Raw genomic sequence first — 15,746 nt, forward strand, 5'->3', positions numbered from 1 at the left:
CGCAGCTTGTTCTCGTTAGACCAGCGCGAGATCCTTCATTGTCTATCCTGCAGCGTATATAAAGTAAGAGCGCAAGCATTACTCGCCTCGACTAAGAAAGCTTTGAAAAATTATATATTGCTTTTCTTATCACCTTCACTAGCTACCCGACTGACAATCATCCCTTCACGTCCTTCAACAACGGCCTGGCATTGACAAAATGGCGAATCCGGACTTCCTGGGTTCGAGGAAAGTGGGCACCACGACCGTCCTATTCCCATACGGTAGGCGACAGTCGTATTGTGTTCAGGATTCAGCAGCTAGCTAACCCGCGTTCGTAGGCTGTAATGACAGTTCATGCGGCTACTGCGACGTGACCGTCGGTAGTAAGTGACTTCTTGGACGTGGTGTTACTAAGCGACGACCAAAGCTTATGTGCCTTAAGACAAATCCTACATGATGATGGCTAGCGTCGATAGACCTGGCGAAACTTTGCTCGGAATTACACCAGATGACTACAAGGCCTTGCTAGATCGTGGCTGGAGACGCTCGGGGAATATAATTTACAAGCCTGATATGCGAGGCTCCTGCTGCCAGGAATACACGATTCGGTTTGTAATATTGTTAACTAATTATCGCCAAGTACTGTTGATTATATTGACGAGTATCTATGTATACAGATTGAAGTCCTCCACATTCAAGCCGGTATGTTAGCTCTTGCTGAATATCTTTTTAGGGACCTTAATAAAATATATGGCTAATTTTCCTAGAACTCGAAACAAAGAAAAGCAACCAATGCATGGTCAAATTTCATTCATGGCATTGACTACAAGCGAGACCAAGCGCAGAAGTATCCGATTTCTCGACAGTAGGTAGATTCTCTGGGAATTATTAGATACTCCGTAGCCTGACGTGAGGTGTTAGGGAGAAGAGGAGAAAACGCCTTGCTCGTTTCAATGTCGTGGAGAAGGTACATGAGTCGGAATATGCTACTATGAAAGCTAGAAATCCTCTTGAGCCTGCTCATAAATTCGAAATCGTACTAGAGGAGAATAATTTCACAGAAGAAAAGTATTCCTCTCGCAGGCCCTTGGATCGAATCGGGAAAATGACTAACTCTCCAAAGGTACAAGCTGTTCGAACATTACCAGAAGAAAGTTCACAATGATGAAGCGAGCGAGAGTGGCTTCAAGAGATTCTTGTGTGCTAATCCGTTCAAACCGCGATATTCGGTCGACGAAAAAGGTAGAAATATTGGGGCATATCATCAATGCTACTATCTCGACGGCCGCTTAATTGCCATGGCGGTTTTGGATCTACTCCCGGATTGTGTTAGCGGCGTCTACTTCATGTAGGACGAAACTCTACTGCCTATCGGTGATAAAATGCTGATGGATTGGAAACTTAAGGTATCACACAGACTTTTCACAATGGAGCTTTGGGAAACTGAGTGCTGTAAGAGAGATTGCTCTAGCTGAGGAAGGAGGCTATGAGTACTATTACATGGGTATATTAAAACCTTTTGCTATATATCCACCTGTCATTGAACTTACACCAGTTTAGGTTATTACATCCACAGCTGCCCAAAGATGCGATACAAGTGCGAGTACCAACCGGCAGAGATTCTTGACCCAGAGTGTTATGACTGGCACTCGTTCGATGACGCCTTTAGGAGCATCCTCGATTCGAAGCCCTACTACTCGCCTTCTCTTGAAAGAATACTCACAGATGAGGGCTCAGAACAGAGTATGACGCTTCTAAAGAATTACCATATCAATACGAAGCGTGGTATTAGCTCCACTTACGACGATACTGTGTTCACAACGGATATGTCAGGTGTTGTTAAGATTGAAGATATCGAGCCAATCATTGATGATACCCGTATTCTCGTTGGAAGGCAGCTCGCAATAGCTGAGGTAAATCCCTAACGATAATTTTGTCTCCTGTTAATGGCATTGCTAATTCTGAGCGTTCGTTAGATGATCTCTGGTTGGGAAGACATGCCAATAAATGTCCCTGGAAGCGCTAAGCATAAAATTGCCGAAGCAATTGCGACGCTTGGATTAGAACTAAGCCCAAAGGTTATCGTCTGTTTGGCACTTGGTCAACAGTAGCCTGTCCCTATTTACTCATTTACTCGGTAGCACTAGGGGGGCCCGCGGGCGGAAGGTGTCAGTTGAGCCCATGTCAAACGTTAAATCAGTGTGCTATCTGGGTACTTTGTCAACGTACTAACTACCTTCATCACCAACCACCCATTATTAGATTTAATGTACTTCGCTCCCCCGTGCAATTAGCGTGTGGCGCTTTTGATTGTAGCTAAACCATTTACCCTTAGACGTTTAGACTTGTGTCCAAATTATCATTATCAATATTAGAGTGCTCGTTGATCATTTGCATGGGAGAGAGTAAACAAAAAATAAACAAAAATATAAAAGCCTTTAGGACTAGGTACCGGTCCAGTTCTAATGATAAACTCTCAAGAAAGTATATATAGGTGATGTAATACAATTCTCGATACACTACGATAGGCCATCCGTATCAGGAGATCGAGACTTCAGGACCTTCGTGTTGGAATTTGGGGACGTTTTAACACAGACCCTGCACTTCGGTTCTGAAGATGTCGAGTGCTACACTTCTTAAGCTGCAAGGCAGCTCGCAACCTTAAGCTTATTTCGGATCAAAGCAATGACTAGTGGAAACTAAGGCTATATTATATATTAAATTAGAGATATCAGGAATCCCAAACCTTATCGTTTGGGTTTTTATTTAGCTTATAACGGTTTGCGCCAAACCATATACCTCCTCTGAACTTAATATCTACCGTAATGCTTGGGCTTCGTGAATTGGGAAACTTTCTTTAACTTGAACGACAAACTTATATACGGTCAATATAAAGTTAGATCTCAAAGCGGGCGATGTCAACTTGGCGTCTAAAGTTTAAGTACCTGATTATCGGAATGTACCAGTGCGCTGGGTACCGGACTTCGAGGCGAGTCGGGTACATACATATACTCCGAAGCCCAGCTAGCTGCATGTTAGCACGCCCGCATTGCCCCATTTCCCTTATTTACCACGATATCCCTCATTGATGGCCGCGTTAGTTAAAATGCTGGGGAATGAAGAAACCTTCACCCCCTAGTAATACCCATCGCCGTTATCTTTTAAGAATGAATATGGTCCAGAGGCCCATGAGAGGGAATTGGAGATCATTATGACAATGAACGAAAGAGTTCGAAAGTCATCCCTAAAGCCTGTTTAGGTGAACATTTCTGTCCGAGTACAGATAGTCAGTTGCAACAGGGTCGCCATCCAGCTGTATCCATACAATATGGTATTAGTAATATATACACGGTATTTAGCTATACATACAGACATCACGAGGATGATGGAGGGAGTGGTAATATCCGCCCTGGTGTCATGGATGTGTCCTTGGCTAGAATGACCTCCTTCATGGGGACCTCAATACCAGCCTTCTGCATCTCTCGGATCTTTTGTAGCTTGAAGGGCAATTTGTATTTCGAGTCTATTAACTCTTGTGCATATTCTGGCGTAAGTTTCTTCAAGCCGATTACTGGCGGATCTCCCTTCTTTGCAAATTCGTAGATTCCTGTGTGGGTGTTCCGGTTAGCTCGACTGTCTTTCTTGCAGCGGTGTCGTCCTGAAGCTAACATACCAGGCATCTTCGCCGCCGCTAGCCTAAACGCATCCCTTGCGATCTTTTCGTGGATATCGCCCTTAATTTCAAAGATAACCTTCATAACCCCAACTCTACTTGCCCAATGGTCGAAACTACCCTTACCACCACCCATACGCATTTCGTTTCCCTTCTTCCAAATAGGAATACCAGCATTGACCCGGGAGTAAAGACGGTAATTCATCCCACGTAATCGCTTACGAATCGTTTCTTCCCCGTTCTTTAACTGTGAGGCGGATATCCGGCGATGTTTGTCAACCATTCGAAGACCATAGTCTCCCCAGACTACAGTCGTCCCTCGGACGGAGCCGCCAGTAGCAACATGAACTTGACCACGACGGTACCGTCGATTGTTAACATTTTGGGGCATCAGCCAGGTGGCTGATTGTGGAGTAGTTGAGAAAGCTCGGAGGGTAGTGGGGCATGGCTGGGGTCGGAGAGATCGAAGGATAGTGGATGTCGAGGAGGTAAGGCATGATGTTGTAGCGGGTTTGGCGAACGCCGGAAACAGTGTCGATAATGTTAGCCAGGCCATTTTTAAAGTGCCCCTGACCAGAGACGTCGGCTTTTATATAGAGTTGAGGGAGTGCCGGCGCGGCTATCGCATTGTCGGAAGGTTGATGTTGTCGCGACGAAAGTTGGCCTATGAAATTTCGGAGTTAAAGTCCGACAACGCGAAAAATACAACACAGCATCCTGGTTTCCAACAGTCTGTGTGAACGCCCCATTGTCACGAGTATCTCATTCACATGCCTGTGGGCGTTAGCACTGATGTTTTAGGAGGGACTACAAAGAATGTGCAAGCCATTCTGTGGGTTCGTCATTCGTACGTAAACATTCATTGAGCTCATTAGAATTAATATATGTAGGAAACTCCACGCTCCAAATCTACACTGCGAACCTCACCGCTCTGCTCAAAATTATGTTATATAACAGTAGGCCGTACACAAAACGCTTCAATAATGATTCTCAAAATCCCTTAGGGCTGCCTTGGTTCAATTTATCACTCGTGCACTCAGCTCACCGCTGCCGATATCAATAGCTAGAATACGGAGATGGTTGCGCGTATCCTGAGGGCGGGCCTGCTGGAACCTGGCCATACTGAGTTTGAGGTGATACATATGGCTGTGCTGAATTGCGAATACACTCAAATCTTCTTGCGGCTTCCAGCTTCTCTTTTGTTTTCTTCTGCTTCCTTGTGTGTACCGTAATGATGATCCACATGACTATTCCGATTACCGCAAATGCGGCGGTACCGATAGCAGTGTATAGCGAAGCAGTCTGTTAAAATTAGATATGTACCTCAGTGGATTGTAGGGTATCAAAAGCTTACATTGGTAGTACAGAGAATATCGTAGTTGATTTTATTGTGGAATCCTTGTTGGATGGCGACATCCGATGGCGCATCAGAACACGAAAATGTCCAAATATCCTTTCCGTCGGAAGCTCCTTTAAAGGAACCGGCAGTAGTTCCCCATACAATTAAGTGACCGATAGGGTTCAATAATTTGACGTAACTGCTTCCAGAAGCGACTTTATCGGAAGCCTTTCTACCACAGCAGTACGCTATGAGGACGGATATATTAAATATCAAGGTAAGGCCTGCGGCAGTAGTCATCACGTAAGTCGGCCAAAGCTTGGGATTTGTGCCGAAGGGACCGGAGCCGTTGATAACTTCGTGTTGGTTAACGATGTAATTTTCAAGAGTATAGCCCATAATTGCGCCGATGGAAGCGGAGGCTAGTAAGTTGATAACGCGCTCGACGGCCTGAATATTGCCTATTCGCTTTTCACCTTTCTGTGGTAGAGTTATCTTTTCTTAGTTCTCTCTTCTACAATTCGAAGATAATTTTGGATTACTTGCAGCCAATTTTGTTGCCAAGGCAGCTACTTTTTCGACGTCTTTGATTTCATTCTGGTAGTCAGAGCCGTCGGGCCCTACGGCGTGAGCTTCGTAGTCAACTTGGTTGATCTTATTATAATCCGATGCCATATTTGAGTGTTAAATATATGCTAGAGCTCAAGGCGCTCCTCTATTGAAAGAGCAAAAAAAGAGGAAGGATTCGGGTGCAAGGAAGAGTTTCAAAATGCGCCGATAAATATTTCTGCTGATCTGGAGGATGCGACATCGCGACTGACATTATCAAATCGCGGGTTCCGAACAGACTTTATAAGCTAACAGGTTCGGCGACTCGAAACCTGCGGCTGAGTGACAGCAGACGCTATAAGTCTAGGCTCATTTTGACAACATCCTTAAGACCACCCAAATGTGATCGATCAAGGTCTCGGATTCGTATGCTTTCAGAACCCGTCTAAACGATGGTATAAGAAATTAGTCGCATTGGTGACCCTCCATCTTGGCTGGAAATTGTCGTGCCTTGGAAATACCTCCATGCCTCAGGAATACTCAAATGTGTTCGCGGTGCCGCCGTTTTCCTTGTGGGTGTTGAAGGAATGTCCCATTTGGCTAGGCATGTTGCTTGGAAAAGCTTAATTTTTGAGCCGAGAGACAAGATCCCCGCTAACCGTGGGGCTGAATACTAGGATCTTAGGACCAATCAACCTAAGTTTATGAGAACCTCACCCTAAGTTCAGTACAATAAAATCTGATACTATTGCACATGAAAACGAGTTTTACGTCTGGAAGGGGGTGGCAAATGCGAATTTGCATTCACAATCGAGCGTGACCGCCTTACGGTACACTAGGCTCGAATCCAAACGTATTTAAAATAGCGAATGGCGCATTTAGTTAGCATAGGGCTGAGCATTGAGTCGGGACACAGCTAATAGCAAGAGATGGCTAGCTGCTAGAAAGATTTTGGGCCATTGAACATAAGTGTTCAGGAATTCGAGATTTTTCTTGCAGTAAGGCTAACTGCTCGGGTATGCTGGATCCTCGTCAAGGGTCCCCACAATGCGACCATTTTCTTTCAAGGAACCTTGGGCTATGGGGCATTGTAAATTTAAAGAAGTATTTAGAAAATGGAGTCATATCTGTCGAAACTATTGTTGAACATGTTTTAAACGACACTTTTGTGTATGCAATTCAAGTACTATGTAAGTACTCGCAACTCAAATATGTCATGTTTAGGCTCGCAAGAAAGGAGATTGCTATAAAATGTGGAGTAGAGCTATTGAATATCGAATTTCTCAAAAGATCAGAACAGGCCCAGTGGTATACCGCAACTGCCAGTAACCTGACAACGCACAAAATGCAACAGGTCCAGGCATGGACTAGGACCCCTGCGAAGTTGGTTTCAAGACCTGGATCTCTGTTCAACACGTACAATCTATTCTGGCTCCTACGGACGGTATTACACCTAGGCATTTACATACATAAGTACATTGGGATCATGCAACGGCCTCTTGTTTATTAGATACGCTCTAGATCCTTCATGTCACTCGTGAGCAAATTATAAACAACATTGGGATAAAAGATCACTCCAATATGACCATGAGTAGCAACTAATAGTTTGATAACTTCCTTCCTTCCTTTCTTTCTTCTTCAAAAGAGAGAATTTTCAAGCGATCGAACTACTATCCAAGACAAATAGATATCTTCAACGCTCGCTTTCATCTCGCATTAGTCCTCCATGCGACGGAACATACGCAGCAATGATATCGGGGTAACGCAATTACTGATGTTGATAGGTAGAGAAGAGATCCTGATTTTCTGATAAATATGTTGGTAAGTACTTGAAGATACGTTCAGGCTTAAACCACTCCTAGGTGAAGCTGTCATGTGTGAGGCGACGGCGGGATAGAGATGCTAGTGCGTAACGCACTGAAAGCACCGTATTGGACGCATCAAACTTTGTCAATGACTATTATTTGGCGTGCTCATAATAATTTACTCTGTGCTTGATTATCTTGGTAGTTAAGTTTAAACTGCCTGACAAGGAAGTCTTCAACGTCTGAGCTCATGTCTGAAAGCCGAAAAATATATCCGCATTCCATACCTCAAATTGCAAAGTATGTACTGTTGTATACGGACCCGAATATTGGAATGTCAGCAAAGTACATTTTCGTACTGTTTCATGTTGCATGGAAGGCATATTTGTATACGTTGCGATTGCATCGATTACAAATGAAGTAGTTCGTCAATTCACCTCTGATTGAAGGGCGAACGAAAGCCTTGACAGTAGAATCCAGTTACCACCGCTGCCGATGAGAATTTGATTCGACGTAATGACATTCGAGGCGGTCATGCTGCAAAGTCGAAGTTGTTGGTGCCAATTTTGTCATCATCCCAAACCGATTACCACAAAATATATTCGTTCAACAAATGGCAAAGCATCAAGTGGATCAGGTTTATAGAATGAATAAAACCTGGGAGTGTTGGTACCCTCGACCTAGAGAGCACAATGGTGATGACCATGGGTCCGTAGGGCTCTTCTTCAAACGCAAAATCTGGGAAATATCCAAAACACAGCACGAAAGGCATAAAAATAGTCTGTCTGAAGGAGCTAGGCTGAGTGCCATAGGTTACGGAGACTATGTCTCTTGCATGAATCAAATCTCTGCCTCCATCGCCATTGCATACTATCTACGCTAACCAAATAAATAAAGGCTATTTAACTGGTTGGTCTCGGGGTTTCCCGTTTTCCAGAGCACCTTCTTTTCTTTTGAGAATAACCGCAGATAAATTTGCTTTCCCCTCCAAATTTATTTCGGCCTTAAGCCCTATATCTGGCACAAACAGCTATTTAAGACTAGATTCTCGATCGATTCTGAACCTGGGTCTGGTACTTGATAAGCAATTGCGGCCACCCATCACGGGATTTTAGCCTGCGGCCGCCTGTACTGCATCCGTGATCAAAACTGTGATAAAACATATCCTTTTAGCGTCAGTTCTGTAACTGATGTTGCCGTGTTAGAGCAGCCACTATAAGAGGCAGTACCAGTTATCATACACTCCTATAGGAGGTAGGTGGTGGGCGCCTCTACGATATATATCTGCCTCATGGAGAGACCTTTACAGAGACGATTGAGCCATCAGTTCATATACTCTATAAGAATAAAATAATAAGCAAAGTAACAAGTTATGTAATTTATGAGGAAAGGAGAAATAGTATATATAGGAAGTTGAATAGTATTACATAATAGGCATTGCTACAGGTAATTAGAATCCTTATTACAATGTGGTGGGCTAGTGGTTATGAGACTAGTTTGTGATGTCTCTGGAAAAAGAAATTTTAACGCTGTAAGAAATCGTATATAGACCAGTTCAAGATATCAAGGTTATATACAAATGTCACAAGGCAATATGAGGCACTGGTGTGTATACAGATTGATATTTAAACTGTTGTTTGATTTCTAAATACATGATAGCGGATATGAACAGTTTAAATAGACGGTCGATAAAGGAGATAAAACGACAAAGGGATTTAAATAGTAAAGGAGATATAACTTTAAAGGACCTCATGTCTATGCAGACATTTGCCCGGTAAAAGAAATAAGACCGCAAAGGACCTTATGTCTGTACAGACACATGTACTACACAGGAGATACAACAGGGGAGGACCTTAATTAGGCCCTCTAGATTCACGAGCATTAATAATAGAAATTGTATATGCGTAAGAGTTGTTGCTGCTGAAACAAGGTAGTCCTATTCTGAGCCTGTATCTTCGTATTGTGCTTATGGTTTTTCTTCTAGCCATAGCAAGGCCTGGACTTCTCCAATGATTATTCGCAGTGCTCTTCCGGCTGCTGCTACTTCTGCTTTTAGCTCCTTATGTTGTTGCATCTTTATTACAACCGCCAATGTATTATAAAATTTCGGATAAATTAGTGCATCTCATAAGAATCCCCAAATGAAGCAAGATACATCCGTAAACACGCTCTTCTACTCCGGAACAATTTCCAAAACTGTGCATGTATTTAGAAGTACGCACAAGGTCGTAACCTTCTGCGATGTCTTCACGAAAAACAGATCAGAACAAGCAATATTTTTATGGGCCTAAATAACCAGATTGCCCCCTGATATATAACCGATTTAGAGACCCAGCAGAATACAGTCCTCCATCATACATTATTTGGTAACCAAATCGATCAAACTCCTCAAATTATATTACAATCAGTTTGGTCGGGTAAATCCCATGTTTACATTTTGCCAGAAAGTAATAGTCCATGACTAAAATAGATACAGAGAGGATCCACGGGCAATGGTAGTAGACGAGGCGGACATGCTCATGCAATATTGGGTACGATGCAACCATATTGATAAAAAAGACAAAAAGACCACCGTACTCATCCCATAAAAGGGTATGGAACTCCAGCATGCTAGCAAAAGATACCTAGGTAGATATAACCATATCCTCCGCCTCCGATGAATGACTCTGTGCCATTCAAGCGAGAGCGAAAGGGCAAGGACCAGATGGTGGTTTAACATACCCCCGAACCGCTATGTTCAACGTGATGACTAACGCATGGAATCCTAATCGATTTATATCTATTCTTAAAATATAAGAAAAACAGCGGTGCAAATTTATTCTTCTGTCCAGTACTTACAACCCCCCGCCATATGCCAGTCAACACGGATGACCGCATTCAAAATGACCTAATTAGTAAGGTCAACATGGCTCAATTCTCCCTCATGTTTTATGCGCGTTCAATCGGTACCGCAACTTCATGTACCATAGTTTAGTGCATATAATATAAAATATAAACACCATCGAGTCTGTCTAGGGAAAATCTATATCTTCCCTTCTGTCTCGTCTATATATCGTTGCTCGGCCCCGTTAATAGCAATCATATTACTCTTGGCCTTGTTCATGGTTTCCTCCCATTCATCGAATGGTACTGAATCATAAACGATTCCTCCGCCTGGAAGAATACCCATAAGTATTAGCCATTCCGTACATAGTACCAGATCGAGGATCGAATAGATAGATAGTTTATACTTACCAGCCTGTAAATAAGCAACCCCATCTTTAACCGTCATGGTCCTCAGCGCAATGCAAGTATCCATATGATCATCATACCCCCAATACCCCACCGCCCCACCGTAAACCCCCCTCTTCTCCCCTTCACACTCTCCGATCAACTCCATAGCCCTAACCTTCGGGGCACCGCTAACCGTCCCAGCCGGAAAAATACTCCTAAAGGCATCAAACCTCGTCCTATCTTCCGCCAAAATCCCCGAAACCTGCGAAACCAAATGCATCACATGCGAAAACTTCTCAACGTTCATGAGATGGTCGACTTTAACGGTCAATGGATCGCAAACGCGGTTTACATCGTTACGGGCTAGATCTACCAACATGACGTGTTCGGCACGGTCTTTGATTGATGCCAACAGACGGGCGGCGTTTTCTTCGTCTTCTTGTTCGGTTTCGCCGCGAGGGAGGGTTCCGGCTATCGGGTGGGTTACTATTCTTGAGTTTGTGGCTTTTACGAGGAGTTCTGGTGATGCTCCGACTAGCGAGAAGTCTGCGCAGTCGACGTAGAAGAGATACGGAGAAGGGTTTACGGTTCGTAAGTGGCGGTAGATGTTGAAGGGGTGGAGGGTTGTAGGACGGGCGAAACGTTGGGATGGGACGGCTTGGATGATATCGCCTTTGACGATATGTTCCTTGAGTTTGCGAACGTGGGCTTCGTAGCCGGATTGGCCGATGTTGGAGGTGTAGGCTTGATTTGGGATGATGGGTGGTTGAACCGGTAGGGGTACTGTGGGTTCGATAATGGTGTTTACGACCGTAGATAGAGTTTCGTATGCGGTATCGTAGAGAGCCTTTAGGTCTGATTCCGAGGGGGTAGGAGTAGCAAGGTGGAGATGGGTGATAACCTGCACCTTTTGAAAGAAATGGTCAAATGCGACGATAGTGTCGAAGAGCATGAAGAGTGCTTCTGGGACCTGTAGGATATCCTTTAACGGTCGTGCAGTCTTCGGTTCGAAGTACTTTACGCAATCGTATGCAACGTAACCGATTGCGCCGCCGGAGAGGGGGGGTAGTTTCATGCCTGGGATCTTTGCTATGCGGTATTGATCTAGTTCTTCTTGCAGGATGTTGAGCGGGTCGACTTCGGGGCCATGGCCGGGACCCGTTTTAATGATCTTTCGAGGTTCTGTCGATTCACATTGTTAGCTATACGATAGTCTGATAGCGAGAGAAAGAAACCAAGCATACCGCTCCCCAGAAAACTATATCTTCCAATCGACCCAGTATTCGGCGCCGACTCGAACAAAAACGAATTCGCCGGTTTCGTCCTATACCATATCATATCTCCATTAACCACCACTCACTCCATCTCATTCCATCTCCGAACGCTATAGCGATCCAAAACATACTTGTTCGTAATCTTCAAATAAGCTCCAGACGGCGTAATCAAATCCGCGGGTATCGAAGTGCATAGCGGGTACACATTGGGCGCTTTATCACCGTTTGCAGCATTCGTCTTAAGCAGCTCGGAGAGCGTTTCGATGGAAGGTTGGACTTGGATCTGGTAGGTTCGGGGTGTCCATGGTATTAACATTCTTATATCTTCAAAAAAAATATATTTATGAAATGGCAACAGCGGTGGAAATGTTGGAAGTCGTGTGAATATAGAAGCCAAGAGGGTGCTTACCTTCATTGTGCCAGTTATAGATCCCAGCGGATAGTTGTTATATCGCGATATACAACAGATATAACTGCGATCCCGTGTGTCCCGTACGCACTTACCAGCTGTAAGTTGTACTCAGTCGGTACTGGGTGTGAATGGTGGGGGGTTGCGACAATTAGGTAACTATAACCAAGCCCGAGAATTCCAGAGGTACAGATAGAGAGACTGTTGGTTAATGTCTAGTCGGTATAGCCGTCTGTGGCTCAGCTGTCGACAATCAAGTCCAATTGCAATGCAGATATATCGATCGATGCAGGCTTCCCGTCGCGGATATCCAGGACAATGGCGGATTTATACATGGTGTAGTCACTGCGGGCTCAGAAAATGAGTCGGTTTGAATTTGGTCAACGGCCCGAAAGTTTACCCAGGCTGTTTAGCCATGCGACAGGGATTGTTCCTGCCGATGCCGGGGGTGGCGCGCTTCCCGGAGGTCAGCCAGGGTCCCGGGATTGCACATGAAGAACAGAAAAAAGGCATGATGGCTTCAATTCCCGAATACACTCAATCGAGAGATAACAAGACGAATAAAAAGAATGATACGAAGGAAATACTAGCTAGTAGTATCGGATATACCCTTAAAGCCCCAAAATAAAAACATCCGCAGGCGAAACAAACAGCAGAAAGGAAAAGAAGAGAAACGACTACAGCAGCGTCTCTTCAACCAACTCCCTCGCATCCGCCACAACCACCCTCCCAACCTTCTTCAAAAACCCTTTCTCCGTAGCCTCCCTATACCTTTCCCAATCCCCGAGCCCTTCCTTCAAACCCCCAATAGCAAGCGTCTCGTACCCATTCTTAATAACCTCCGCAACCTGTTCCGGTCCCAAGAACCCACTACTAACCCCCGCAGTAGTCCACTTCCTACTCCCAGCTCCGCTCTTTCTATTCTCTTCGATCAAACGATAGTAATGTTCGCTAACACTGACTAGAGTTCCAATGCTATTACTGTCTTTCCTTTCGGAGAGGTTGTACAGTTCCCGGAATTTAACTAGAACATCTCCGGTTTCGACTAGTTTGTAGAATAGATCGTCGTATTCGGTCGCTGAGGGGAGGAATGCATCGCCTGTGGATAGAGAAAGTGCGATGGTGTTTACGAGGGTATCCAGCAACGGCGGTATACCCGGTAAATCCTTCAAGTCGTTGGCATAAGACGCGAAGAATCGGATCAATGATACCAGCGACCTCCAGAGCTCCGTCCAGTGATATGCTTCTCACAATATCATCTCGTCAGTTGTAAAATAATTGAAAAAAAAAAAAAAGTTTATACGTACGCAATCGTATCCGGGTCTTCGACAAAAATGAAATAACCCTTAATATAATCCCCAATAACAGCGAATACAGCTCCACATCCAACTTCTTCCTCAGATTATGATTAACCCCATCAAGCGCCACATCCATAATCGCGAGTATTAGATGCCGATCACCCCTCGTAGTCGGCAAATAGGGCTGTCGGTGTCTACACAGCCTAACTTCGGATTTAAGATCATCGTGCGCGAGACGTTTGCATATCGTGTTATCTTCAACCAACACTCTCAGAACTAGGAGGTTGAGACGGGCGTAGAGTGAGCTGCGGGTGGTACGGTGGGCATGGTGGGTTATGTATGATGTCAATGAGATGTAAGCTGCGAAGGGTGGTTCGATCTTTTGTGATGATTCGGAGGCAGAAGTTGGACGTGAGGATATGAACGTGAAGGCGAAGAGTTTATTGGCGTTGACGAAGTCGTAGGTACCTAGGAGAATAGCCGCACGTAGACCAGGTCTACACCTATCAGCTCTAACGGCTCATACCGCCGTGAACAAGTGTGCGACATACAGCTGTGCAAAGGACTGCTTGACAGCGTCAACATCCGGATCGACCTTCTGTCCATTACTCGACGGCGGCCGCGACTTCGATAATCCGGTAGCGGCTAGGATTCCACCCAACCCCATCAAAGACAATACGCTCCCAAAGCTCCACCCTTCGGGCGCATCGTCTTGAACCGCAATATAATCCTCTCGACACCGTGCCGAAGCTGCGCCAATTGTGTAGACTATCTGCCTTATAGATGTTTCGTTCACAAAATCCGCAAGCCGTAACTGGTATGAGTTTTGGATCTCGAATTTATTATCTGTGCTCCCTGTCAGCGCACGTTACCAGTTCCTTAAGAGTAACAACTCACAATTCGCCAAAACTCCAAGTAATACGAATGGTTCGAACGACATGGACGCCGTAACTGGATCGTTGATAAACTATCCCCACGGTGTTAGCCTCGCCTAACGCCCACACATCAGAGATAGAAAAGTCTACCTTCATCAACGCCGGAAACAAATCTCTATGCATAAAATACGAAAGTAACCCCGTATTAAACGATCCGCAAGCCGTCATCAACGCCACATGAACCGACTTGTACCGTACCTCCGCTATATATCAAAAAAAGAAAAAGAATTAGCCACCACGCTCTCCCACAAAATCCCATAAAGACGGTTTTTGAAAAACCAACCCGTCCTCCCGCTCCGTATATTCACATCCAAAACCCCGACGAAATCCGTAAACACGGCATCGATATTATCCAACCCGGCAAGTATCGCAATGACATCGGATGATAAATTCGTGTATCGTTTCGAAAGTACTTGGCTTAAAAATATCGATATTGTCTATACGAAATCACATCACGAAAACCATGTTAACCTGAAATGTTCCTGTCATGCTGCATTGTTTATGATCTACAAGGTGACAATGTTGGTACCTACGTCCAAAGCCGCCTCATCAGCCGGACCCTCTTTCTTCTTCACCGCGGCCACAGCTCGAGTAAATAGTTGTCGTGTCTGGGGCTAATTCATTCATAGTCACAAAAGATACCCTTTCAGCTTTTTAGTCAAAAATGGGGCCCCAAACCCAGTTGTAGCCAGGAATAAGAACAGAACACCCTTCCTGTGATCTAGATGAACCAGCGTAATCTAGATACTGCGGATAGGTGAAGGAACATAAGGTGGATTTGTAAAAACCAACCTGTAGGTGTAACAGATCGTCGCCGGAGAGCGGTTGTAAGATGGCCTTTAAACCGGATGGGTGTGATTTCAGAAGAAAGAATTCAGTCCAGAAGCCCTCCGATTTGGGATGGAACTCTTCTTCTTCCTGTTTAAGAAAAATATCAGCGGCTGCGATTGCGAATGTAAGATTGTATTGCTAAGCTTCACATGTCATATGGCATGTGGTTGGAAAAAGGTACCTTGAAGAGCTGCTGATAGAGCGATACAATCTTCGGTTGGAAAGCCGGTCGTTCCTGCTGCACCAATGGCGAGGCCATCAGGCTGGATAACGGGTCGGCAGCCATGGTGAGGGGTATTGGCGGTTTTGTCGAGAACAGACGAACTCGAAGGATTGCGACGGGCTGAGGCTCCTCCAAGTACAAGCTGGCGAATAGGAGCCAGCTTGGGAGTTGGGTCACGTGATACACCATAGATCCAGCTTCGAGAAGCAAGACAT

At 44.8% G+C, this 15,746-nt stretch overlaps 5 protein-coding genes across 5 annotated transcripts; 1 reads left to right on the top strand and 4 right to left on the bottom strand.

Annotated features, from left to right (window-relative positions):
* Nucleotides 1-199: 199 nt before the first annotated feature.
* Nucleotides 200-2,093, top strand: DFL_006704 (uncharacterized protein; the record flags this gene model as incomplete). The annotated part of the gene is made up of 10 exons (XM_067636173.1): nt 200-263; nt 321-365; nt 425-590; nt 660-684; nt 750-847; nt 904-1,050; nt 1,106-1,330; nt 1,389-1,486; nt 1,543-1,895; nt 1,959-2,093. The coding sequence occupies 10 exons, from the start codon at nt 200-202 to the stop codon at nt 2,091-2,093; spliced, it is 1,356 nt and encodes a 451-aa protein (XP_067487816.1).
* Nucleotides 2,094-3,356: 1,263 nt separating this feature from the next.
* Nucleotides 3,357-4,211, bottom strand: DFL_006705 (mitochondrial 54S ribosomal protein uL16m; the record flags this gene model as incomplete). Its single annotated transcript, XM_067636174.1, has 2 exons — nt 3,357-3,589; nt 3,656-4,211. The coding sequence occupies 2 exons, from the start codon at nt 4,209-4,211 to the stop codon at nt 3,357-3,359; spliced, it is 789 nt and encodes a 262-aa protein (XP_067487817.1).
* Nucleotides 4,212-4,711: 500 nt separating this feature from the next.
* DFL_006706 (uncharacterized protein) lies at nt 4,712-5,669 on the bottom strand (the record flags this gene model as incomplete). Its single annotated transcript, XM_067636175.1, has 3 exons — nt 4,712-4,957; nt 5,010-5,474; nt 5,568-5,669. 3 exons carry the CDS (start codon nt 5,667-5,669, stop codon nt 4,712-4,714), a joined length of 813 nt encoding a protein of 270 aa, XP_067487818.1.
* Nucleotides 5,670-10,370: 4,701 nt separating this feature from the next.
* DFL_006707 (uncharacterized protein) lies at nt 10,371-12,250 on the bottom strand (the record flags this gene model as incomplete). Its single annotated transcript, XM_067636176.1, has 5 exons — nt 10,371-10,501; nt 10,583-11,743; nt 11,806-11,885; nt 11,967-12,118; nt 12,245-12,250. The coding sequence occupies 5 exons, from the start codon at nt 12,248-12,250 to the stop codon at nt 10,371-10,373; spliced, it is 1,530 nt and encodes a 509-aa protein (XP_067487819.1).
* Nucleotides 12,251-12,921: 671 nt separating this feature from the next.
* Nucleotides 12,922-15,594, bottom strand: DFL_006708 (uncharacterized protein; the record flags this gene model as incomplete). Its single annotated transcript, XM_067636177.1, has 9 exons — nt 12,922-13,487; nt 13,552-14,039; nt 14,094-14,388; nt 14,440-14,509; nt 14,568-14,680; nt 14,761-14,914; nt 15,011-15,091; nt 15,270-15,395; nt 15,490-15,594. 9 exons carry the CDS (start codon nt 15,592-15,594, stop codon nt 12,922-12,924), a joined length of 1,998 nt encoding a protein of 665 aa, XP_067487820.1.
* Nucleotides 15,595-15,746: the final 152 nt, after the last annotated feature.

This window comes from Arthrobotrys flagrans (assembly GCF_004000055.1).
Source record: "Arthrobotrys flagrans strain CBS H-5679 chromosome Unknown unitig_8, whole genome shotgun sequence".
NCBI classification, from domain to species: Eukaryota; Fungi; Ascomycota; class Orbiliomycetes; order Orbiliales; family Orbiliaceae; genus Arthrobotrys; species Arthrobotrys flagrans.